Genomic DNA, 27,408 nt, shown 5'->3' on the forward strand with positions numbered 1-27,408 from the left:
AGAGAAAGTTACATCCAGTACAGTGAACCCCTGCCGGGTATTAATAGCACTTGACAGTAAACAGTAATTGACACTGGATTAATTACAGACATATAGTCCCAACCCCAGAGAAAGCACAAATGCATGAAGTAGAATGCACCTCTAAATCGGGAATCCCCCTAGGTTCAAGGAGAATGTACCAGTGCACGTATCAGTGCCTTCAATCGGGTTTATGACCAGCGGAGCATCTTTAAAACCGGCCCCGTCATATATGGAATACACAACTGGGCAAAAGGAGAGAAAAAAGAGGAAAGAGAAGAAAGGAGAGGAACACAGAGGAAAGAAAATAAGAAAAATAGCAATTGGTGGTGCAAACTCCGAGCATAAGGGGGGGCAGCAGAGATATCCCCCCCCCCCCCCAACTGACAACCTCACCGCCCCTCCAGGTAGAAAGGAGTATGTAGGCCATTCCTCCCCCTCCTGCAACATAACCATCCAGGCCCAGCCTAAAATAAAGAATGAGGTCTGCTACAGACTCAAGGGGCTGAAGAAACAACCCCCCCCCAGGAATCTATTCGTGACCAGGTGTGGAGGAGCCAGGCCTGGTACATCCAACCATTGTCCCCAAATGCGCTCAAACTTCATGGGACTCCCCCTATGCAAATAAGTCAAGTGTTCCCTAGGCAATAGAGATTTAACCTCCTCCGTCCATTCCGCATGAGTGGGAGCAGACGGGGAAATCCATTTCCTCGCTATCAATTTGCGGGCAAGAAATGGGGTCCTATGAACTGCCTCGAACACCCCCGGGGTATACAATTCTTCGTCTAACCAGCCCAGTATGCAAAGCTTCAGGTCCTGAGGGAGCTTCAGCCCCCATATGGTGTTAATGGAGCGAAGTACTTCAGTCCAGTAACGGTGTAGTTTTGGGCATCGCCACAGCATGTGTAGTAATGTGCCCTCATGTATCTTGCAGCGGGGACAGAACGGAGAATCCCTCCTGCCCCAGCTATGCAGGCGCTGCGGGGTCCGATAAGTATGAAGAGTTGTGTGAGTCTTTGTGAGGCCGACAAGGATACCTTGAGCACATTGTCAAGTATTCCTGCCCACTCCTCCGATGTTATCGTCCCTAGGTCGTCCGCCCAGACATTTACATTTATACGTCATAGCTCGCGAAACCTGCTCCATAAAGGAACAGTATCAGGAGGAAATGTGTCCCTTCTTCTCTGTAGAATTTACTAGGCTAATGAGTAGAACCGGGTTACAGAGGCCCCATGGGGAGTCCCTGGCCTGCGCCGTCATGGCGTGCCGTAGTTGCAGGTATTGGTAAAATAAGGTATTAGGTAGCCCAAATTCAGCTCGAATAGTCTGGAAATCCTTAAGTGTATTCCCCCTGTACAATTGTGAGATAAATCGGATGCCATATCTAGCCCTTTGCAGGGTATCCCGGAGGTTATCCAGCTCAGGGTAGTTAGCGTTATGCAGAATGCGGGAAAACTCGGAGAACCCTCTATAGGCAAAGTGACCCCGAGCCCTGCGCCAGACCTTGTCTATCAAAATTAGTCGGATGCTGGGGAAACGTACCCAGCTCCCCACTCTCCAAGGACTCCACAAGCGAATCCCCCGCCAGACAAGTTACAAGTATCCGGCAGACCGGGTCACCGTCAACGTCCTGTGACCAGCCCGTGAGGTGTTGTAATTGGGAAGCTAAAAAGTAGTACAATGGGTTGGGAACCACTAGACCCCCACTATCCTTGGCTTCCTGCAATGTCTCCAGGCGAATCCGAGGAGACTGCTTCTTCCATATAAGTGCGCGGTAGATAGTGTTGAACTGTTTGAAAATGTGGATCGGTATCCAGACAGGGGCATTATGTAGAACATACAATAGTTGTGGATTCCAGATCATTTTAATAAGATTACACCTGCCTACCACCGACAGCGGTAACCTGACCCAGCTGGACAGCTTCTCCCTGAACCTACCTAGTAACGGGGCTACATTGAGTTTAACATACTTCCGCAAATCAGGATGTACATTAATTCCCAAGTACCGGAATTCGGTCACCACCTGGACCTGAGACGCCAGGGGTGGCAAAGCAGCCCCCAACGGGTCCAACGGCAGCAGTACCGACTTGTCCCAATTGATCCGGAAGCCCGAGAAGGATGGATCCAAACTTAGCAATCAGAGTCATCAATTCCACCAAAGAACCTGAGGTGTCACCAAGGAACAATAATGCATCATCGGCATATAATGCAATTTTCTCCTCCGCCCTCCCCCCTCCTGAACCCATGAAAGGCCGGGTTAGCCCTGACCGCTGCTGCCAGAGGCTCCACCGCTAGGGCAAACAGCAGGGGTGACAAAGGGCAGCCCTGCCGCGTGCCCCTGTGTAGTGGGAACACCGGAGACAGCATATTATTGACCCTCACACATGCCATGGGGGCGTTATACAACCGTTTGATCCACGCTATAAACCGAGGCCCAAATCCCAGTCGTTCCAGTACCACCCAGAGATACCGCCACTCCACGCTATCAAAAGCCTTAGCCGCGTCAAGTGACAGTATGGCCCTGTTCCTGCAGTTATCCGGCGGAATCTGCATGTTCAAGTACAGCCTGCGTATATTGGTTGCCGTGGATCATCCTGGGATGAACCCAGACTGATCCCCATGTACAATTTTAGAGATCACCTTAGAAAGGCGATTGTGGAGACCAATTCCCAGTTTCCAACTGTGTAGATGAAAAAGAGCCAACACCCAAGCGTGGAGTAATACCAACTGCTTACCAGATGTTAATGGATATAAGTGATGAAATAAACTCAGATTGGGCCATCAATCAGACAGTGCCAACAGTGTAATCTCATCAATTCCAATGCATCAACAAATCATGGATACAGGACGATGAAGTAGGCTCAAATCATACCACCAGATAAAGCATGAGATCTCAGCAATTCCAATTCACCTCAATAAAGAAAGGCAGGACATAGTGCAGACTGTACAAACACTAGTTTAATAAGTATGCAGAAATATACTCACACAAAGGTGGATACATGTAGGCATTATAGGTTAAAAACCGTGGTATTGGTGGCGTGCTGCTCGTTTTCCGGATCACCTAATCCGGAAAGCACGCCACCAATACCGCGGTTTTTAACCTATAATGCCTACATGTATCCACCTTTGTGTGAGTATATTTCTGCATACTTATTAAACTAGTGTTAGTGCAGACTGTACAATGTCCTGCCTTTCTTTGAGGTGAATTGGAATTGCTGCGATCTCATGCTTTATCTGGTGGTATGATTTGAGCCTACTTCATCGCCCTGTATCCATGATTTGTTGATGCATTGGAATTGATGAGACTACACTGTTGGCACTGTCTTTGATTGATGGCCCAATCTGAGTTTATTTCATCGCTTATATCCATTAACATCTGCTAAGCAGTTGGTATTACTCCACGCTTGGGTGTTGGCTCTTTTTCATCTACACAGTTGGAAACTGGGAATTGGTCTCCACTATTTCTTCATCTTTTGGACTATTGGGACTTTCTGTGGACACTCCACATTGATAGTTTATTGATTTAATACCTAGTGTTTGGCGCTACTACACCTCTTTATATGCTTATTTGGTCTGTAATCTATCATTTAGTTGGCTGCCTTCACATATTTCTTTTATTGATCTTCATTGATCCTCACTGTTATTTTGCTGTCCGAGCGCAGATTCTCTTCCATTTTTAGAAAGGCGATTGTCTAGCACCTTTGCAAAAAGTTTGAGATCTGACGTGAGGAGGGAGATAGGTCTATACGAATCAGGGCGGGTCGGATCCTTCCCGGGCTTCAATAGAACTACCACCACAGCCTCATACATAGAGGGGGGAAGCGACCCCCACCTCCGAGGAGGATTCAAGAGTGCGCAGGAGTTCCGGCAGTAGCACCCCACTAAAGGCCTTATATAACTCAATAGGGAGCCCGTCCGCGCCCGGTGCCTTCGAGTTGGGATAACCCGCCAAGGCCTCCTGGAGTTCCTCCAACTTAATGGGAGAGTCCAGGAGAGCCCTATCAGCAGCAGTAAGCTGCGGCAGCCGGATGTCTTGTAGAAATGCTAGCAAATCATCCGGGTCATAGGACACCTGGGAGGCGTAGAGATCCCTAAAGAATATATTGAAACCTTGTAGAATAGACGGGGTATCTGAAACCATATCCCCAGAGTGGAGTATCAACCTATGTATTATCGGGGGAGGCCTCTGCGCTCTCGATATGGTTGCAAGCATATGCCCAGTCTTTTCCCCCTCCTCAAAATATGCCTGTGACATGAAAAAACGCTTGTGGTCAGCCTGCTGTTGCTGGATGGAGCGGAAAAATCTCTGCGCCTCCAGCCAGCAACCTTGATTCTCCGCTGTGGGAGATGCTAGGAAGGCACGTTCTGCCCGGAGTACCGCCTCACTGGCGTCCCGGGCCCAGCGCCTGCTTTGAGATTTGACAGTTGAAATTTCCTTAATGCAAATACCTCTAACGAAGGCCTTCATGGCATCCCACACCATTCCCGGAGCTGCAGAGTGTCTGTTGTCGGCAAAGAAATTAGTAAGGTGGGCAGCAATCTGGGCATGGACAGGGAAGAGTGGAAGCCAGAACTGGTTCAGTTTCCACTGCCTAGGTAAACTGGGCCCCGGCAGCCCGAGACTCACCAGCATCGGGGAGTGGTCAGATGGGCCACGCGCCAGATAGGTGACCTCAGGTGCATAAGAGAACAGTAGGTCAGAGCCTAGGGCCAAATCAATACGGGACAACGTGGAGTGAGACAAAGAATGACAGGAGAAACCCGCCTCTAAGGGGTGTTTGCTGCGCCAGATATCCACAAGTCCCAACTCCCCCAGAAACCTAGCAAAGGGAGTGGGAGTCCTGGATCCGCCGGGGCAAAGCCGTTTAAGGGTGTCAAGGGTTGGGTCAAGAATGTTATTGAAATCACCCACAGCCAACACTGGGAGCTGGGGGTGAGCACCTAAAAACCGGGACAGACACTCCAGCACCTCAAACGCAAATGGGGGAGGAACATATATATTAGCGGCAATACATTTAAGAGTATCCCACACCCCCATAATAAAAATAAATCTGCCCTGAGGGTCAATCAAAGAGGCAAGGGTCTCAAATCTTGTGGAAGCTGACACTAGGATGGATACCCCCTAGAGTACTGGGTATGAAAGGAGTGAAATTGCACCGGGAACTTGGAGGTACGGATATTACCCGCAGAGTCATTAGTCAGGTGAGTTTCTTGTAAGCAGACAATTGCAGGACTATGGTGTGACAAAAAAGTCCGTATAGCAGTACGCTTGTGAGGGTCCCCTAGGCCGCGTACATTCCAGGATATAAGAGTACCAGTTGGGTTAGCCATGGTGGGTACTTAACATAGGAGGGGCCGCCTGCATTTCACAAGCAAGCCAGGGGAAGAGCTGCCAACAAGGAAATCCGGTGGGGGGCAATAACAGTCTCAAGGAGGGTAGCCAGATGCTCGAGTGGATCGTGTACAGCATATCCGTGCAACACGGGTCGTGGGAATGCACCATGGTAGAAAAAACATGAGGACAGGAACAACGAAAAAGAAGCAAACAAAGTACAAACGATGAAAGAGAACACATGAGACGGAGAGCCCAAAGGGCGGCTCCCATCCAATCCCCACAGGGAAACCTCTGTTAGCCCAGAGGGCATGAGGGGGTTAAGTGAAGAGGGACCGAACTCGTACAGTCCAGAACCATAGGCCATTCCAAACGAAGCTTGGGTTAGAACGGCAAACTTGAAAATGCAAACTGTAGCAAACAAAGGGGAGACAGTTCAGCTCCCGATAGGGTAAGTAGTGACCCATTTGCAAGGTATAGAAGCTCACACCGCCATATAGCGTCAGGCTGCAGCCTCCCGCAGCTGGCGTTCGTGACGATCCAGCCAATTAACCGCCATGGTGGGATTTTCAAAAAAATGGACAGCACCGTTCGCCACCACTCGCAACTTGGCCGGGTATAACATGGAGTATACCAATGGTATGGCACGCATACGCTTTTTCACTTCAGTGAATCTTGCGCATTGCTTCTGGAGTGCAGCTGAAAAGTCAGGATATATAGAAATCCGCGATCCTTGGATCTCCATGCGAGGCTGTTGTCTCGCTAGTCTCAGGATGGTGTCCCTGTCTTTGTAGTGCAAGAGTTTCAATAAAAATGGGCGATCGGGAGCCCCTGGCGGCGGAGCCCGGAATGGGACCCTGTGTGCTCTCTCCACAGAAAAGAAAGGAGAAAGGCTGTCTTTCCCAAAGGTAGCCAGTAGCCACTGCTCTATAAACTCCACCAGCGTTTTGCCCTCTGCCTTTTCTGGTATGCCCACCAGGCGTAGGTTACTGCGACGCAGCCGGTTTTCCATATCTTCCAGCCTGGCCACCCCCTCAGAGACCCCCAAGGAGTTCATCCTGACATCTTGTATAAGGGGTTGCAGTTCATCCTCCACCACACTGACTCTGCCCTCCAAGGCCATGGCCCGCTCCCTGATCTTTTGCATGTCCTGCCTCATATGTAACAGACCCTCCTTCATGCTCTTTACTTCTACTGTCAGGTCCGCCAGGGAGGCGCCATAGGTGTGCACAGCTGTCAGCACGTCCTGAATGGTAGGGGCAGGAGGATCTGAGCCTTCAGGAGTGTCATCCTCCCTCCGGAGCCCCGTGGGATTACTCACTGCGGTCTCCGTGGAAGCCATGTCTGCATCTTCCCGCCGGGTTGTAGAGGCCTGCTGTGCTGGGGAGTGGCTGCTTATCCGGTGATACAGCGGTCGGCTTGGGCAGCGCTCTATTCGAGGCCGGGACATGAGCCAATTGCTCCAGCCTAGAGACCGCCGCAGGTACTTTGTCCTTGCCCGCCCGCTGTGGCAGCGCGGCGCCGCTATTTTGGGCCTGCTTGGGCGCCGGCAGGCTCTCCTCCTTCCTCCTGGTCATAGTTGCTGGAGCGGTCCGGGACGGAGCCGGGGTCAGGCAGACTCGTCTGCGGAGCATGCGGGCGATGGTTATGGTGAATAAGGGTCAGATTGCAGGATAATTCAGATTCAGGATGCCGGAGCCGAGGTGAAACACGTCCGTCTACATGAGCCGGTAAGCCACGCCCCAAGAATCTTTTAGTTAAAAGATTTTTGATGGCCAGGGATAGAGCTATCCCTGTCACTATAGACAGGTTCCCTCCTTGGGACCTGACTAGGGTTCTAGAGGTGTTATCTAGAAGCCCTTTTGAACATATAGAAGAGGTTCCCTTTTGTTTTTGTCCCTAAAACTAGCCTTTCTATTAGCTGTCACGACAGCCAGAAGGGTAGGGGACTTACAAGGTCTTTCAATTAAAGAACCATTTATGTTGATCTTCCCAGATAGGATTATTCTCAGGCCAGATCCCTTATATCTGCCCAAGGTAGCATCTTCCTTTCACAGGGAGCAGGAAATAATTTTACCATCCTTTTGTGATAATCCTAGACATGAAAAATAAATGAAATGTCATTGTTTAGATGTGAGGAGAATCCTCCTTACTAATTTAGAGGACCAGGGAGTTTAGGAGATCTAATCCCCTTTTGATCCTCTACTCTGGACCAAGAAAAGGACTGCCAGCGTCAAAACCTTCAGTCTGTAGGTGGATCAGGCAAGCCATTACCCTGTCTTATGAGGTTTCAGGTGTTCCTGCGCCAGCAAAGCTGAAAGCACACTCAACCAGAGCACTGGCAATATCCTTGGCCGAAAAAGTGGGAGCTTCCTGGGAACAGATTCGCAGTGCAGCCACCTGGTCCAGCCGTTACTTTTCTGAAGCACTACCGAGTGGAGGTGCTGTCTCAGCAAGACCTAGCCTTTGGCCGAAAGGTACTACAGGCGGTGGTCCCACCATAAGGTAGGCCTGTAGTTACTATATTTTCTCTAGCGCTCATTGACAGACGTAGTCCTCGGTGATACACCACCTTCGGGTTATGTTGCCTCCACAGGAGCAGGACTAGACAGGAAATTAAAAAGCTCTGGCCACACCCCAGGGGCAGTCCCAGAGGGTATATCCTCTCTCTCTCTGCCTCAGCAAACCAGTTATTTTCTGTCTAGTTAGGAGTAAGGACCTAGACACCTTGCTGGGATCTTAGGTCCTGGCAAGAATTTTTTCTTAAAGGATTTTTTTAGACAGCTTTTTTCTCCAGTGTTCCTGTGAGATCTTCAAGCAAGAAAGCTGAACTGGGCGATGGGCTGGATGTTGAGATCCGGTGGTCACCCCAGTTCAGCCTACGAGCGCGTGCAGGCCATAGCTCCGCGCTGGGTCGGCCGCGACAAAGTCCCATTAAAGGACTGTCCACGCGAGTTAAACGTCTCGCTGAAACGCCAAAGACCATGAGTCACGGCGTCCGTATCGGTCGACAGCCCTCCCGCCCCGGTGGAGAGGGGTACTGTCAGGAGTTGGTGCCCGCCTGGTTCCGGTATGGTGAGTAGTATGTTCCCCCTTTCCCCCTGACGGGTTTTGTGGTGAACGCGGGCCCCTCTCTGTATGGTAAGATAGAGTCCCTTTCTATCCTACAACATGACACAGATCCTCCTACTTTGAGTGTGATTTTATGTGTGCAAAAAGCCAGGAGGCTTGGTTTGGGAGCTAACAATCTAATTGTATACATGTTTTAAAGATGTAATCTGTGGCATTCTGGGAATCTTATGGGTTTAAGAATAAGCTACCTACCAGTCAGAAGCCACGGACATGTAGACTGCCTTCCTAATCAGATCTCCAGCTATTAGCAGGCCTCCCGAACGGCCATGCGGTCCGCCAGGGCCGGTACCGCCAACCACGCCATATCCCCATGCAGTGAGAGTGTTGTGTGCCCTGCAGCACACCGCTATTCAGTACGGGCCGCCGCCATTTTTTTTGCTGGATCGCACGAGCCGCCATTTTGGCGTAGCCTCGTGTCTCCAGCATGGGGGCGGCCATGTTTGAGGTGATCCAAACACCTCGTGGAGCTTGGGGGAGGCGCCGGAAGGCGTACAGAGGGGCGGAGCCGCCTCCTTTCTTCCTGGGCAGCCAGCCAAAAGACTTCCTGTTTGTTAAGACAGCGCTGTAACCTGTTGCAGTTAAACTCTGAGCATCAAGTGGTGAGCCTGGGGGTCTATCTCTCTCTCTCTCGATCGATAGGGATCCCTAGCAGGTAACACTAAGGGGCTTTTGTGGACGCTGGGGGTCGAAAAAAAAAAAAGAGAAGTTTTATTTTTGAATTATATTATCCAGGAAGTAACTGGAGTTATCATGGACCCTGCCACACATATTCCCCCACCTGTTTCCCTCGAGGGGGCCACGGGACCCGCCGGTGCACAGAGTATAGAGTCATTTACAGCAATTTTGGAGTCTATGGTGGCTCGGGTGGAGGCGGCCTGTCAGGGACGGGGGTCAAGGAAGCGACCCCCGCCTACCCCTATACCATCTGACACCTCTGACTCAGATTCAGAGGTGGTCACGGCAGTTGCAGGTTCCTCTGCAAGGGCTGTTATCCCAGGTAAAGCCCCCTCAGACAGTGAGGAGGACGCTTCTTCTCCTGCTATTATTCAGGAAGAAGCATTGGTGGACGCACTAGTTGTGGCAGTGCAGGAAACCTTAAAACTTGAGGCTTTACCGGCAGAGGCAACTGAAACAGAGATTCCTTTTGGTACTAATAAGCCCATCAAGACGATGAAGGCTTTTCCTGTACCTAAATGTTTCGGTAATCAGATTAAAGGAGAATGGGAGCATTCTAAACGTACCTTTACTATTTCCAAGCGTATTGCTAGACGCTATCCGTTTGAGGAATCCATCATTAAGAAATGGACGGTACCACCAGTCGTGGATCCGCCTATTTCCAGGCTAAATAAAGCCACGGTTATTCCAGTGGAGGACACTTCGTCCTTTAAGGATCCGGTGGATCGAAAGATGGAAGCAGAGTCCCGCACCATCTTCTCTCTGATAGGGTCAGCTTTTAGACCAGTAATTGTTATTGGTCTAGTTTCCCAGACACTTACGGAATGGGCGAAAATGGTACGCCAAGATCTTAGGGGAAAAGATATTCCCCAGGAGACATCTGATTTGATGGAACAGATTATACAAGGGCTACAGTTTATCTGTGACGCAGCCTTGGACACTACTCCCTTATTAGGGTATGCATCTAAGACAGCGGTGATCCTCAGACGTGTGCTATGGTTAAGATGCTGGTCAGCTGACCTAGGTTCCAAGAAGACCTTGACAAATCTCCCCTTTCAGGGGAATCGTCTATTTGGGGCCAACCTAGATGAAATCATTAAGGATGCCACTGGGGGCAAGAGCACTTTTTTGCCACAGGCTGCTAAAGCTAAGGGACCTCGCAACAAGCGAGGACCTTTCTTTACCGCCCATAAAGGGCGCCCGGCTGGTACTAGCGGGAAAGGCAAGACTCCTCCAGGAGGGTTCAAGAAGGGCTGGTCGGACAAGCAAAGGACCAACCCAGCCAAACCCGAAGCAAAGGAGTACACAGCCTGAAGGTGCGCCCCCACCCGGTTTCAGGGTGGGGGGACGTTTTCACCGGTATTCAGGACATTAGATCGAGCATCAACCACTACTACCGGTGCGATTCTTCCCTTCCAACATTTAAGTACTACAGGAAGCGGTAATTACCGTTCCCTGAATAGATCTTTTCCTTTACCTTTTCCTAAGATTAGTCCCGATACCTCACAGGAATCGGATCTGGTTGACCAGATAGGCCAAGTAGCCTCTAGTCGGGTGACTTCGGTCCCTGAGGTTCAACCAGGAAAGATCACCTTTCCTGATAACTATCAGGTATCTGATAAATGTGTGGGAACAGAAAACGACCAGACTTTCTCGGATGGTCGGGGCCAGATACCTCTAGGGACGCCTGGTTCAGATCCAATCAGCGCCAGTGGTCCTAGAAATTCTAGGCTGGCCTCCTCAAGCCGGCCTGGCCGACTTGGACATGTTAGTCGTAGACGTTCCGTGGGAACTTCGTCTCAGGGAGTGTCTGTGGTCTCAAGGACCAATTTACCATCATGCTTTACAGTCGCTGGGTTTAATGGCCTGGCCATTGAGACCCAAGTACTGAAGGACAGAGGTTTGTCAGCTTCAGTCATTCCTACCCTTATTAAAGCAAGGAAAGCGACTTCCAGCAAAGTCTATTATCACACATGGAAAACTTATATTGCGTGGTGCGAATCTTTAGGATTTCCTCCACGTACCTATTCGGTGTCTCGAATATTGGCCTTTTTACAACAGGGGGTTGAGCAGAAGCTAGCCTTGAGCACCATCAAGGGTCAAGTTTCAGCATTAGCAATCTTCTTTCAGAAGCCTTTAGCTACCAAATCCTTGGTGCGGAATTTCATCCAGGGGGTGCGGCACCTGGCTCCTCCAGTCCGCGCGCCCTTACCGCCTTGGGATCTTAATTTGGTTTTGTCGGTTCTACAGAAACCTCCCTTTGAAAACATCAGGGAGATTCCCTTGCTTACTTTATCCCAGAAGGTGGCCTTCTTGGTGGCTATTACTTCTGCTCGCAGGGTGTCAGAACTGGCTGCATTATCATGCCAGTCCCCATACCTAGTGATTCATAGGGATAAGGTAGTACTTCATCCTAAGCCATCTTTTCTTCCCAAGGTGGTTTCAGATTTTCATCTGAATGAAGATATTGTACTACCTTCCTTGTGTCCTCAGCCCAAGCATCATCGGGAACATGCGTTGCATTCCTTAGATGTGGTTCGGGCAATCAGGGTATACCTGAAAGCTACGGAATCATTCCGTAAGACGGATTCACTTTTTGTGATCACGGATGGCCCCAGAAAGGGTTTGCCTGCATCTGCCGCGACCATTGCCAAATGGATTAGACAAACGGTGGTACAGGCTTATTCTATTAAGGGTCAGAGTCCTCCGTTCCCTGTTAGGGCGCACTCCACTCGAGCGCTCAGTACTTCCTGGGCCTTTCGCCATCAGGCGTCAGTGGTCCAGGTATGTAAGGCGGCCACCTGGTCGTCAGTACATACCTTTACAAAATTCTATAAAATTGATGTGACGGCATCGGCGGATGCCTCATTTGGCCGCAAGGTTTTGCAGGCCGCAATTTGAGGAGACCGGTGGTCTACCTCGAGGGTTTTTTTCTGTTTGAAAAAAAAAAAAAAAAATTTGTTTTCTCTTTTTTTGTTGAGTCTCATCATTAAGGATGAGCATTGTAAACTTCTAGTTGGCACCGGTTGGGCCTTCTAGATTGGGATTTGATTTCCATTTTCCCACCCCTCAGTTGTGATACTGCTCTGGGACGTCCCGAAGGTGGTGTATCACCGAGGACTACGTCTGTCAATGAGCGCTAGAGAAAAATGGATTTTTGTAAAATCTTACCGTAAAATCCTTTTCTCTTAGCTCATTGACAGACGTAGTCCCCGCCCCTCTGTTTTTTTGAGTTGGGTTAAAATCTCTAAAGACTGCTTTTTCACATAAATGATTTGCTGAGGCAGAGAGAGAGAGGATATACCCTCTGGGACTGCCCCTGGGGTGTGGCCAGAGCTTTTTAATTTCCTGTCTAGTCCTGCTCCTGTGGAGGCAACATAACCCGAAGGTGGTGTATCACCGAGGACTACGTCTGTCAATGAGCTAAGAGAAAAGGATTTTACGGTAAGATTTTACAAAAATCCGTTTATCCTCTCGTGTTGCCATCCTGGAAGGTGAGAGGAGAAAACCTTCCGTTAGACTTACCGTAAGTGTTTCTACAAACCTTCCAGGATGGCAGGCCTACTGGGCGCACTGTTAAAAGGGTGAGGAAAGAGTATACAATAGATGGTAAGTACCAAAGTGATTGTACATCCCTTGTGAATCGGTTGGAGAACTACTTTTTTACAACTTGTGGGACAGGGGGAAGGGTGGGGCCTTTTAACCACTGTGAACTGATGGGATTTCCTGTAGGGTGAAGCCTCTCATGTGTTGCCGTACTGGAAAGTTCGTAGAAACACCGTTACTGGTATGTCTAACGGACGGTTTTCCTTAATGTTTTTTTTTTTTTTTTATGTCAGTCTTGCTGAACTCTAGTGGTTTATCCAGGGTCTAGCTGACTAATATCATTCTGCACACCTATTCTTTTAAGTAAAAGTTAAAACTCATTCATACTGTGTCAGTGCATAACTTAAACGTGTATACATTTTGTCTGAACCTAGAGTGTCAGAAAGGCTGGATGGTTCACAGGGTAAAGCAGTGTAGAAGAACATACACTAAACAGCAACCCTCAAGGGGGTAGTGCTACATAAAGAAATGCTTGAAATATCACTGTGTAACGCATCTATATAAAATGTTTCACTTTTTGAAATTAATTACTGAAATTAACTTTTTAAAATTCTAATTTTATGAGATGCACCTGTATACCATAGTCTGTTGACTAACTTTCTCACAGGCCACATATTATACACCTTATTTTTGGTTATTTTCACCAAAGAAATGTAGCAGACTACATTGTGGCCTAAATTTATAAACCATTATTTGCAAAATTTTATAACTAAGAAAAATCTTATTTTTTTTTTTTTCAAATATTTTCAGGGTATTTTTTTTTTTTTCTTTTAGTTTATTTGGCAAGAGATAAAAAACCCAGTGGGGATTAAATACCACTAAACAAAGCTCTAGTTGTGTGAAAAAATTATAAAAATGTTGTTTTTGTACAGTGTTGCAATTGTCATTTAAATTGTGACAGCTGAAAAGCTGAAAATCTGGCCTGGGCAGGAAGGGGTAAAAGTGCCATTTATTGAAGTGGTTAAAGTAACTCTGTGCCAAAAAGCAAAAAATGGTCTGGCCATGAAGGGGGTTAAATCTTCTGGTTAAATGGAATGGGATAATGTGGGTATGTTGAATTTTTATTTTTGTTTTTACTTTTAGCTCCATGTTCATGAGGGTCATAAGGAAAATCTTGATGGGTTTATAAGAACTTTCCCAAAACTCCAGCCTTCTGATGAAAATCCTGGAATATTTTCTGTGGACTGTGAAATGGTAATGGTTTTGCTGGTACTTAAAAAATGTAAAGTCAAAGAGCAATGTTTTAGCTCTACTAAAGGTTACTTCCATCAACAATTTGATATTGGGCACTGATGAATGGAATAGCGTATTGACTTCCCTCAAAGAATTCAATAGTGGAAGTTCCTTTGGTACTTTTCCCACAAAGCCTTAAAGCACCTGTGAGGATAGGATTATGCCACTTTTCCAGACTTGGGGGCTTTTATTTTGATATGATCGTTACACTCACTAACCTGAGCATGTGGGCTGTTTGTTTTTTTTGTTTTTTAATTCTTCGATTTAGACTCCCTTTAGGGATGTGTCAATATAGTAGGCCTGTGTGCCCTTAAAATATATACAAAAATAATCATGGGGAATACCTGTCACCATGATGTAACCATCTGCATTACCAGGCAGCACATTGTTCCTGCATACGTTCCATAAAGTGGTTCTAAAGGCAGGACCTTTTTATCTTATTCCATTCCCTGCATGAAGGTAAAAATGTCCCAGTTTTAGAGCACTCCCTTGCATCCACAAATACTTACTGAGCCCAATCTTGCTCCAGCACTGTACTCGAGTGCAGCTGTGGTGCTTTCATACAGGATTCGGTGAGAACAGTGGGAGCCATTGGCTGCTTCTGCGGTCAATCAAATCTTGTGAAGTGGGAGCAGAGCCAAGCCACACCGTGTCTATAGTGACACACAGCCTGACTTTAGTGTACCCCTCTAGGAAGTGGCTTCCTATGGTGGCCCTGGGAGAAGGGGAGGAGCCTAGAGCGCCAGCGGGAGACTCCAGAAAAGGAGGTTTAGGGCCGTTCTGTGCAATACAATTGCACAGAGCAGGTAGATGTAGCATGTAAAAAAATATAAGCTTTACAACCACTTTAATATCCTGTCTGAAAACCTACAGTGATTTTAGTTTTTCTTTAACACTTAATTATTTTATGCATTTAGTGCTACACCACACATGGTCTGGAACTTACAAGAGTCACAGTGGTCAGTCACAGCTTACAGGTGGTTTATGATACATTTGTGAAGCCGGATAATGAAATCATAGATTATAATACCAGGTATGTATAGCTTTGTGTGTTTGGTTTTTCAGTTTTTTTTTTTTCTTTTGCACCAATGCTACAGTGGTGGATTAGAGCCGGTTCACACAGAGGCGACACGACTTCAGGGGGCGACCTGTGAAGTCACGTGCACCGTTGTGCACCGCGACTTCGGCACGACTTGCAGGGACTTTACATAATGGAAGTCTATGCAAGTCGCTCCGAGGTCGCCCCAAAGTAGTACAGGACCCTTTCTCTAAGTCGGAGCAACTTGTGTCTCTCCTATTAGAACGGGTCCTGTACTACTCAATGGACCGCAACCGACCGCGACTTGTCAGGCTGACAAGTCTCCTGACAAGTAGCGGCAGTGTGAATGGGCTCTTAATATTCCTGGTAATAAGCAATCATCGGCTATCTTCTGTATATAACAAGGGCCAAATGGTAGATGATTAACTTGGTATAGGAGGAAGTTAAATGGGACACTCGGTTGCTGCCAGAGACAGGATGGGTCTCAGCAAAAACCCCAAGGGAGAACACTGCTGGTAATAGTTGGGGATGTGGGCCTTCAAAAATCTAGAGAAAATGTAAGTTTGGCTAGAATTAAAATCTAGACAAACTATTTCTAAATACAAGAGTTGTGTATATTTTCTTGAATCAATTGGGTATGTTTATAAAATTTGCACAGCAATTTGCCCAGTGAAAGGGCATGTACATTCATCATTCTCAGCGAATGCGAACAAAAGGTTAAGCTTTTTCCTCTACTGGGGAAAAATCGTAAATATTGCATCCAACTACTAAATGGCGTTGGGCATTATAGGAAACTTTTTTCTTTTAGGAACATGCCTCAGTTTGTCTATTTCTTAAAAATCTGTTCTGTAATCCACAAAGACTGGTTACAGCTGCTCTCCTTGTACTGGCTGATGCCTTGTGTCCCCACCCCCTGTAGAATTCTGCAGCCTTGTGCAGGTAACAGTATTGCAATAGATTTTCTAGCAAAATAGTGTTAATCTAGTTGTACTCCAAGGCACGTTTCCAAAGCCTTCCTAAAAACATTGTTTATACTGAAGTATTGTGAGGCACTTCATAACCCACATAACGAATGACATTAAACTTAATAACACTTTGTTGCATATAAATTAGCTGTGGAGGCTGTTGCTATAGCACTGAACTGCAGGTGATCATTTTGAGATCTGTCAGTAGTCTGCAATGTATTGTGATAAAAATGTAACTAGTTTAGAAAGTGTCACAGAAGCACAGCAAGTTAACATGGAGCTGTATTTTCATAAAAGGAGAAATTACTTTGTAAAGCTGTCAAGGTGTTATAATTTATTGCAGTTATACCCACACAGCTAGGCCATTGGCCTATTATAAACCTTTGGAAAAGATTGATCTGCTAAGTCGGTAAATATAGTAATGGTATTTTGATGTGATTGTGTTCCAGTGCTTCTGCCTAGCCATGGGGATAGAATGTCAGGTTATAGAATGGTTTACCTTGGAAGATCCTTTCAGTGTGTTTCGGTGTATTCGGAAAACTCTCTTAATGCCTAACACGGGTCTGTCCAACTGGTGAACTGCGCAACTGTTTTGTGCCTTTTGTGAGTACAACAGCCTGGATGCAGACTGGCAGCAGGAAGTCAAATTTGGAATGTTCTCTGCAGTCCAGGTACTGCTGGGTGGAGGATTTCCTGTCTGACAGTGAAAATCTAGTTCTGGCCTGACAAAGTAGATAGCCACATGGAAGCACAGGACCACTGAACTCCAATGAAGCAGGGGTGGGGCCAGTTACTTAGTTATGTACACTAATTACCAATGATGTGTGTGTGGGGGTGTTACTGCCACTGAACACCAATAAAAGGCAGGGAGCTACTTCGCCAATGAAGGTTAGGTTTTGTGCTACCAACACTAATGAAGGGTTCTGCCTCTACTACTCAATTGAACACCACTTCTCAAAAAAACCCTTACACGACTGTCAGGGTGCCGGGAAATCAGACCACACGAAGATGCAAGTAAAATAAAGTGATTTATTTATGCAACAATAATCACACAGCAAGAGAGGAGCAAAATCAAGAACAGCTGGGGTCAAGTTCGGAAACGGGTAGTAATCCAAGCCGGGATCAAGTCCAGAAACAGGTAGTCATCCAAGCCGAGATAGTCCAGAAGCGGGTAGTCTGCCAAAGCCGGGTTGTCGTCTGATGCGGTTTCGTCTGCCGATACGGAAATCCAGAGGTAGGAAGGTCGTCAGCCAAGTCATGCACGGAGAAACCACAGAGACCAGAGGACTACTAGCAGTGATGCACCTTGGAGCACAAGGGCAAGGTCTGACAGCCATCAGGTGAGATAGAGATATATATATATATATATATATATATATATATATATATATATATATTCTCTTTCTCCCTGAGAAAAGGGAAAATACAGCAACACACTACACAAATATGGTTGGATACCCCCTGCCTTAGATGGTGACATTGGAAGGGTTTTTGTATTAGGAATATTGTAGTTTGGATAACTCAAGTAGACTATCATCTTAGTAAATCACAATGGGGAGCTTTTCATCACTGAAGTTTAAAGTGAAGTGCACCCAAATTTTGTTAGAGCAAGGATGGGTTTTGTACATACCGCAATGTTGGGTGTTGCATTTTTTTTTTTTTTTTGTTCAGAACATTAAATTACGATAGATTTAATTGTTTTCACGCTGATCAACAGACTTTCATCCCATGGAAAATGATCTATTAAATTAATTGGGGGGGGGGGGGACAAAACTGCATAAATATACATTCCTTTTAATAACACTCCTAAATTGCCAGTGCAGGTAACTATTTTCCAAAATGGCAAATAAACGCAGATCATCTGTGTAGTTAACAGGGTTTTAAGTTTACGTGCATCTGGAAGGTCCTAGGAGGTTCAACTTCTGAAGAGTCTGTATTGCAAAATAACCTGTACCATGAAGATAAAGGATCACTAAGCAACTCCTTGAAAAAGTGATCACACGTTGAAGAATTAAAAAGAATTTCCAAGTTACCATAAAGTGGCACAGCTGTAAATCTGACATGCTATGCCTTGAGTAACTGTTCAAGGAGGAGACTAATGAAGGAGGCAACCAAGAAACCTGACAACAAGTCTCAGTGGCTTGTTTGGGACAGACTATGGATAATACAGGTGTTACCCCCGGTGCTTCACCAGACCAGGCTTTATAGGGAAGTGTCAAAGGTAGGCACTTTAACTGAAATTCACATAATGTCTTGGATATAGTGTACATGACATGGGAGACTGAATAGAGTTGAACGTTGTTTAGGACTAAAGTTAAACTTTTTGGGAGATCATGCCAGGTTTGATGCAAACCAAACCTTGCACAATATTTAAAAAAAAAAAATTCACACAGACGTGCAATTAAAAACAAGGGCTGGGGAAGATTTGTCTTAGAGCAATACAGTCACCTCAAGCATGAAGCCACAACTACACAAATGGCTTAAATTAAACCCTGTCACCAGAAAATCCTTTTTTTCTTTTAAATGACATTAGTCGTGTGTCTTATTACCTCTTCGGGACAAATATTTTATCAAGGTGTTGCAGATTACAAGCAGGGGGAAAATATACGTTTTCTGTGGGTGTGTTGGATTTTTCTGCCCTCATGGAATGGATTTACTAAAGTCAAATAGTCCTTTCCCTTTGCAAGTGAAGTTGCACTTTGGAAGGGAGTTTTCCCAGGGCTTAAAGTTGTGATATTTCACACTGCACAAAATACCCAATCGCATACAAGGGAAAAAAAATGCATTTGCTTGATCATGATTGGATGATGGAAGCCAGCAGAGTTTCACCTTCTTTCCTAATACAGGAAATGTCACTGGCCAGATCACCAGTTGAAAACAGAGCGCAAAAAAACTAAAAGAAAACGAATGCAGCCACCATCTATGGTAAGCTGCAATATATTCCATCTTTAGTTTTGGGTTTAATACCGCTTTAAAGAAAAATGATTTATACATGTGCTGCTATGAACCATTGTGCTAACCTATGTTAAAACTTCAACTAGCTGTGGGGTGTGGGGGTTGTATTTAGTTCTAAACAATAAAATGTTAAACATGAACACCAAGTCCTCCTGTCACTTCAGTTAACTTCTAGATGTGCAACATTGTAAAGGAAGCACCTTTTTCTAAAGATTTTACAGTCTTAGGACTTGTGAACCTTGGACAGTATGGGAAAGTAGTGTGGAAAAGTTGTCCTTGCCCTCTTCGTAGAGGGAAAAAGACTGGGAGCAAGAGTTGCAGGATAGATTTGGAGGATTAGTAGAAGGAAAAGGCTAGGAATTGGGCAGTAATTTTCCCTTTTTGATTTGGGTTGGTTGAACAGGAAATCTGTCTGGCAATTAGGTGTTTTTTTGTTTTTGGAAGGCTACTTGTGGAGGGTAGAATGTCATCGTATAGCTCAGAATTCTGATGAATTTTAACACTTAGGCTTCTTTCACACGGTCCGCCTCCGCAGGCGGATCCGTGTTGCTCAGCGGGGATCGATCCGCGATCCCCGCTGAGCCGGGCGGATGACAGCTCCGTCTCCGCTTGCAGAGCGGAGAGGGAGGTGTCTCAGCACCCGCTGCCCTCTATGGGGGATCGGAGGAGAGTGGACCGCTTGTCCGCTCTCATCAGATCCGCTCCGCTCCGATTACTGAACGGATGGAAAAATAGGGTTTCCATCCGTCCAGATTTCAGCACAGGATCGGATGCGGAGGGCAGCGGGTGTCAGCGGAGGTCACCTCCGCTGACACCCGCTGCCCCATAGAGCTGCATGGAGGATCCGATCAGATCCGCCTAAAAAACTGACAGGCGGATCTGATCGGACCGCCCGTGTGAAAGAGCCCTAATTCAATAAAACACATTTCTAAACTTCAGATGTCTGCATTAAGGGGTGGCGTCAGATCTTCCATGGGCACAATAACATTCACTCTTGCAATCCAGTGCATAGTTATGGGAGGGGATTTGGTGTTAGAACACTGACTTTTGCTGCTGACTGAATGTTATGAGTAAACTTTTTTTTTTTTTTTTTTTATGCCTTTTTTAGAAAGTAAAAAAAAAGTTCTGCTTTTCAGCCTGGTAAAAATTTTGACAGAGCATTCTCTGGGCAGTCCCTGAAAATATAGCCTATTATAGTGTTTTTTCCTTACTGAACCGAGAGAAAAAACTGCGCTATGTGCAATATTTACAATCTTGTAGTCATCATTGCTCAATGGGTTAGACATCAGCAAGGGCAGATATTGCGTACGGATTCAAAGAGACGGCGCCGGGACCTGCACTCCGCGTGCGTTCCAATGTGCGTCCCACGGGCAACCGGAAGTGACAAACTGACTGTGAAACCGGAAACTGATGCATTTTGCCCCTCCCACAGGGCATTCTCAGACGACTTTGAACGCCCTGTAGGAAGGGGTGAAACGCGTCGATGTTTCCGGTTTCACAGTCTGTCACTCCTGGTTGCCCGTGGGATGCATGTTGGAACGCACGCAGAGTGCAGGTCCTGGCGCCGTCTCTTTGAATCCGTACACAGTATCTGCCCTTGCTGATGTCTAACCCTTTGAGCAATGATGATGATGGTATATTTAACATTTCCGCACTCTGGCACGGAAGCACTTTGAGTTTGAGGATTACCAAGGAATTTTGACTGGCTACATGCTTTTCGCCTTAACTTATTTTTGAGCACGGTAGCACTTTTTTCCTTATTCAATTGAGGACTTTTCACTGGTTGTTTCAATACATCTGGACTATATATTGCACTTTGGATGTTTAAGATTTTCATTTATGTAACCAATGTAAGGTGGATATATCCTATTCATTCATGCACTCTAGTACTTTAGTTTTTGGCACAGTTGATGAATTTGCAAACATTGTAATTAAGGCCTTATCTTTTTATTTGGGTTTGTGCTGTTTTTAAATTTAATGTGTTTTCTTTTAATTGAAAACCACTCAATCTCCCATCACTCCTATGCAAATTTATTGGGGAAAGAGCAAGGACATGGTGAAAAATAAATGGAATATTCAGTGGAAAATAAATGGAATATTCAGTATATAGGAGTTTTTTTTTTTTTTTTCCATTCATGCATTGGAAGTGAAAATGGCAAGCTCTGCACTTTTGTAGTCTCAAAGAATGAAAAGATCCTATCTCCAGACTAAGAATTTGTAATGAACCAACACAGGTGAAAGAGAAGAAAATTGAGAAAGTTTAAGTTGTAAAAAAATGTAAAATTGAAGAGCGTACGTCCTAGTAACCAGCGTTAAAGAGACACATAAGAGCAACGCTTTGATAATCAGTGTAGAGGGGGATTTCTAATTCCAAACATTATTTGAATGAGTTATGTTGACACCAGCCTTTTTTTTTTTTTTTTTTTCAAAAGGAATTGGAATTGGCAAGATAGCCATTATTGAGGATTAGAACAGATAAAGCAGGTGTGGCATTAAAACCCATTCTTACTATAAAACCTCTCTGAAACCAGGAAATATTTTCTTGCTTTCTATCTTTGTAGACCATTTTCAAATACTGTAGTGGTAAAGTTTGAGCTACCTACTAAACTACAAAGGAATCTGTGTTCAGGTTCTCTGACCGCCACGGCTCACCTAAATGGAAGGCTCCAAGATTGTATACTTGATTCCATGGTAAACTTGCAGTAATGGCCTTTCTATTCTGTAAGTTTTATTTTGAAATTTGAGAAGACCCTGTAAGTTCCTAGTCCTGAAATCAGGACTGGTAAAGTGGTTTATGATTTGCATTACAAATATGTAAACCGAAGTGTATGCTTCTGCTTTATGCAACAAACACTCAGTTTGCTTAAATTTTTCTTCGTCAGAGTGTGAGGGTATAAAATTAAGGATTGGGAAACTTTCCCTCCTGTTTCTAACTTGGTGGTTTTCTCTCTGCCCATGCGGGCAATCTTCTTTTCCCCAACTGTTTCCACTTGATATGCTAATCACTTCAGTTGACTTGTGCTCATAGAAAATCTTGACCTAACCAGCTGCACTATGTAGTTAATGAAAACATGAACCCCCGTCATTGCCAATAGGTCCAGAGCTAAAGCTGAACACTTTGTAATGTGACTACTAAATGTGATCTTGCTTTTTTATGGTCTGTCCTACAACCTGAAATGCATATGTGTATTGTACCTAAAATGAGGGAGAAGGGACTACCCTGTCTGGTGCCATTCATACCATCAAAGAACTCAAAGGATGCCATTGGTTCCAGCTGTCAGAGGTTTAGAATGTAGTGTTTTTTTTTTTTTTGTTTTTTGTTTTTTATTGGCTGAGCCAGATGGACTTGTGTCTTTTTTTTTTTTTTTCAAACTGACGAACTATGATGTAACTAGGGAATGTTTTTCTATAATGGATGAAAAGTCTCTAATAGTTCCTGCTGTTATTGGCTCGTTAATTCCAAGCACAGAGTTTTAGTGGCAGTGCTACTTTGTATTTGTTAAAACTCTGAATGTGAACATGTGGTAGATGTCTGCAAGTGACTTGATGATCACCCTAGAATTAAATTGAAGGTGTTGCAACTATATGCATTGGCAAGCAAAGAAACTCAGTGAAGGATTTTTTTAAAAGCATTGAGTTGTAGCAATACAGCAAATGTTAAAGACCCGGATTATCTGTTGAAAAAATGTGTAATTTAGTACATGTAAATCTCCATCTCTTTATAGGTTATCTGGTATCACAGAGGACAGTCTGAAGAATATCACAACATCCATTAGAGATGTACAGGCCATTATGCTTAACTTATTCAGTGCTGATACAATTCTAATTGGACATAGTTTGGAAAATGATTTAGTTGCACTTAAGGTAAGTTGAGCTAAGCAAACTCTTTTGTATGATTCAAGATTTAATAAAGTTGAAGTATCTGTTTTACTTGTGCAAGCAATCTATATTCTGTTCCCTTTGCAATGTATGGCATACCCCTAGGTGAAGGTAAGATTATATGGTAACGCAGGGCCTTCTAAATGCTGCTTTCTGTCCCATTTGTTGGGAGGATATATCCTTTAGTAAAAGGTGTTATGAAGGATTCCTGGAAAAATTACTAGTATATGAGAATAACTAATCTTTACTGATAAAAAGCATTTGTGAGTTATAGGAATGGCATCTTTAGAATTTGATTATTGCCATTTAACTTTTTTTTTTTTTTTTTTGTCTTCCTTTTAGCTCATTCATGATATGGTTGTTGATACTTCAATAGTGTTTCCACACAGACTAGGTTTGCCTCATAAAAGAGCACTGAGATATTTAATTGCGGACTACCTTAGACGAATCATCCAGGATAATGGTAAGAAACTCTTCAAAGCACCAGAGAATTCCAGTGCAAAATACATTTGAAGGGGCGACATAAGTATTTAAATGGGGAGGGTGGCATTTCTTAATACAGTACACTGTGAAAATACAAAGCTGAATTAGCTAGTTCTTTCATAATTTTCCATTATGGTCTTCCACGATTTTTTGTATGTGCCACTATATTTTGAATGGATAAATAAACTCAGCAGTCTGTACAAATTCAGTCATATAAATGATAAAGATAAATGTTTTTCAGGTACTCCCAGTTGTTTTATAGCGAGAGATTCTATAGATATCCATATCTTAAAAAAAAAAAAAAAAAACTCCTTTTCCCTTAGACACAAGGACTAGTATTCATGCTGTCACAGCAACGTGTCCTATTACCACTATGTATTTGTTTGGTTGTGTTCCTGTTTTTTCCTTGGTTAATAAGGCCAACTCTCTAGCCTAAACTCTTCCAGCACACTCCTTCGCCAGATAGTTTCACTTTACCCCTTGTTTAGTAAATGGGCCTTTAGTCCCGGTTCACACTTCTGCGATGCGGGAACGTTGCGAATATGCAGCATGTTCCCGCATCACATCCGCACCCCTGGCAGTTCACACTGCCATATGTGATACACAGGGGGTGTCAATTAAGTTAACGACACCCCCAGTTGAGATCGCATATCGCAGTGCGATCTGCAAGTTGGCACAGAATCTGATCGCACTAGTGTGAACCACCATACGATCCGATTCTGCTGCTGATAAAAAAAAGTAATGTGCGTGTTTAGTGCGATTGCGGTGCGAATTCAGCCATACAGACTGTATGGCTGAAATTTGCACCGCACAGAGATCGCATGTAATTTAGGAGCAGTGCGCTCCAAATTACATGCGATCTCTGTGATCGCACTAATGTGAACCGGCACTTAGAGTGAGAAGGCTTGTGATCCCAGAATGCCTTTCTCGCCTTAAAAATTCTAGAAAACATCCGTAATGTTATTTCCCTTCGGATCATACAAGTCCAATATAGTTTATCTTGGTGAGTTGAATTTGCTGTGGTTCTTGTCAAGTCAGCAATTTACCTTACTGTCTATAAAGACTGAGTTTAAGGAAATTTTCTTTTGCACAAAGCGACGTTTGAAACAGAATTGTACTGTCGGAATAATGACAGGTGATTCGCACTAGGGTCCCCAGTATCTGGTCTGACAACTTGTAAGTAATTTTAAACTTCCTTGAACAATGGACCTAGTTATAAATATCCAGTCGTATGATTATCCCACAGAGCACAGTAAACTAGGCATGTATGGTTCTCAGGTTTGGCAAACCCTTAACACAGCACCAGACCCTATTTTAAGATTTGGGGAACCAATATCTGCCATTTCTGGCCCTTTTCAAGGGTAATATGAAAATTACTGTTTTGACATGGGTAACTGGGCACTGTGTGAACATGTACAGTTCAGTGGGGAGAGGGTCAAATGGCTTATGAGCCGGTTCACATTAGCGCGACTTGTCAGTTGACTTGTCAGTCTAACAAGTCGCGGTCCATTGACCGCTACAGGACCCGTTCTAATAGGAGCGACACAAGTCGCTTCGACATAGAAAAAGGGTCCTGTACTATTTTGGGGCGACCTCAGAGCGACTTGCATAGATTTCCATTATGTGAAGTCCCTGCAAGTCGCTCCGATGTGGTGGTGCAATGTAATGCATAAATCGCCCCCGAAGTAGTAAGGAGTGGTGTCGCCTCAGTGTGAACCGACTCTAAAGGGTAACATTGAAAATACACAAATTCTTTTAAATAGTAACTCTTGTTAAAAAAAAAAAAAAACAATCCTCTCTGGGTGATCTTGGTGCTCTAGGTTCATTTCAAGTATTTTAACACATTTTGTAGCAGATCCTACCTGTTTCTGTTAAGATAAGAAAAATCTGTGTGTTCTACTATGTCCACGAAGGCTGGTTGATTCTAATCAGCTGATGCACTTGCCGTCCTCTAATGAGGAACGTTGTGGTGTCTGTATCCCTCTAGAAGTAATCCTTAGGTAAATTGTAGCAAAAATAGAATTGCAAGGGATCCATAAAATCTGATTGGTCTTACTGTAGACTTCTTGAAATATCAGTGAGCCAATCACAAAAGCAGGAAAATGCATGTCTAGGGAAATTCTGTATACCAACTGTGTATAGAAGGCCTCCAGGTTGCAATATTGTATTTAATTGCACAGAAAATTGCTGCAGCTGTAGGTTGAAAAGGAAAGCATTTTTAATATAAAATTACAACATGGCTTGTGTAACAATTGTATATGCTATTTTGTTTTTTTGCTGTGTGTGTGTGTGTGTGTTTTTTTTTTTTTTTTGTCATGGAAGTAGTTACTTTAACCACTTCAGCCTTGGAAGGTTTACCCCCCCCCCCCCCATGACCCAGGGCATTTTTTCTGCGGTCTTTTAACTGCCCCTTGCGCGTTTGTGCGAGGCTGTACACAAACTTGATATCCCTTTTTTTTCCCTGCAAATAGAACTTTCTTTTGGTGATATTTAATCACCTCTGTGGTGTTTGTTTATAGCGCAAAAAAAAAAAAGACTGACAACTTTCTGCTATAAAACACATCCAATAAAAAATCGAATTTCTTCAATTTAGGCCACTATGTATTCTGCTACATATTTTTGGTGAACAAAAATCCCAATAAGCATATATTGATTTGGTTTGCGCAAAAGATATAGCATCTATAAACGATGGGATATGTTTATAGAATTTTAATTTTTTTTACTAGAAATGGCAGCGATCAGTGACTTGTAGCAGCACTGCAACATTGCGGCGTACAAATCGCGGACACAGACACTTTTGTAATGGCGGATATTGGTGACCTATAGCAGGATTGTGACAGTATGGCGGGTAGTCTGACCCTGACACTTTGTGGGGACCAGTGACACCAATACAGTGATCAGTGCTAAATATAACTGTACTAATGACTCTGGCAGAGAAGGTTAACATCGGCAACCAAAGGGTCAAATGTGTCCCTAGGGAGTGCTTTCTAACTGGGAGGGGGGAGAAAGAAGATACTTGCACTGTAAGAAGACAGAAATCTGTCTTCCTGCTAGGCAGAAACACAACTGTCTTCTACTGTCAGAATGGCAATCCACCTTGTTTACATGTCTGTAATTAGAACTTCTAAAAAAAAAAGATTAGTTAAACCCACAAGTACTTACCACTAGGGATGATCGAACGGTTCGGGTCGACCATCGGTTCATATATACCACTATACACAAGTTCAGATGTTTTGCCTGCCTCCAAAGAACCCAAGAAAATGCTAGCGTCAAAAAAAAAAGGCCCAGGTGTGTTGTTGCAGGCATTTTTTTGGGGTTTTTGGAGGCAGGCTAAAAATCTTTTTTTTTTATGGTTCTGGACATGCTACAGAGCTGAAACTTCACAGGTACACAGGTTTTTGTTTTTTTTTTAATTTTTTCAATAAGTGGCTTTTTTTTTTTTTTTTTTATCAAAAATGACAATTTTTAAGAACTTTTTTTTTGTGTGATAGTCCCTGGGGCATGACCCAGAACCCTAGGCACTTTTTGGGGGCATTTATTGGGTTTTAGGGCTTTAAAATTGTGTTTTTTGATTACCGAAGTTCGGGTCCATTGATTTCAATGGGGTTCTGAAATCCGGGCCGAACTTTCGGGTAGTTCGGATGTTCTGGCCGAACCGAACTTTTCAAAAGTTCGATCATCCCTACTTACCACTACTATTTATTTATATCAGGTTTTGAAATTTACGAAAAAAATTAGCATTTGGATGAAAGGTTTAGCACTGGGAAAAACGTATTGAAAGATAAAGTGCATTTTATATATAACTATATAGATCAGACCAAAATGAGGGACAAATGAGGAGGAAAGACAGGACAGAGGGACTTTGTTCCAAATTAGGGACAGTCCCTCGAAATCAGGGACAGTTGGGAGCTATGGCAAAATGCCTAAGAAACAAGCCAAGCCAGCTAAGTACGCAAGCCAGTGGGTGTGTCAAGCTTGCCTTTTAGTTACACAAAGCCACAGCTTTTCTTTGTGCATCATTACAACCTTCTAGCTGCCAGCACCTGAACACCCAATATTATCATGGATTAATAAGGATGACATAAGATGCC

The 27,408-nt window shown here is 44.5% G+C and overlaps 1 protein-coding gene across 1 annotated transcript in view; it reads left to right on the plus strand.

The window, feature by feature from the left end:
- Positions 1–27,408, plus strand: part of LOC309544326 (RNA exonuclease 1 homolog) — a gene marked incomplete at its 5' end in the record, with an annotated part of 167,665 nt that overhangs the window by 108,228 nt on the left and 32,029 nt on the right. Inside the window, 4 exons of the mRNA XM_082243232.1 lie at positions 13,847–13,957; positions 14,914–15,029; positions 22,681–22,819; positions 23,177–23,297. Coding sequence (XP_082099358.1) covers positions 13,847–13,957; positions 14,914–15,029; positions 22,681–22,819; positions 23,177–23,297 — 487 coding nt within the window. The remainder of the gene's footprint in view (positions 1–13,846; positions 13,958–14,913; positions 15,030–22,680; positions 22,820–23,176; positions 23,298–27,408) is intronic.

The sequence above is a fragment of the Pelophylax lessonae genome, assembly GCF_965119305.1.
Source record: "Pelophylax lessonae genome assembly, chromosome: 1".
Taxonomy (NCBI): domain Eukaryota; kingdom Metazoa; phylum Chordata; class Amphibia; order Anura; family Ranidae; genus Pelophylax; species Pelophylax lessonae.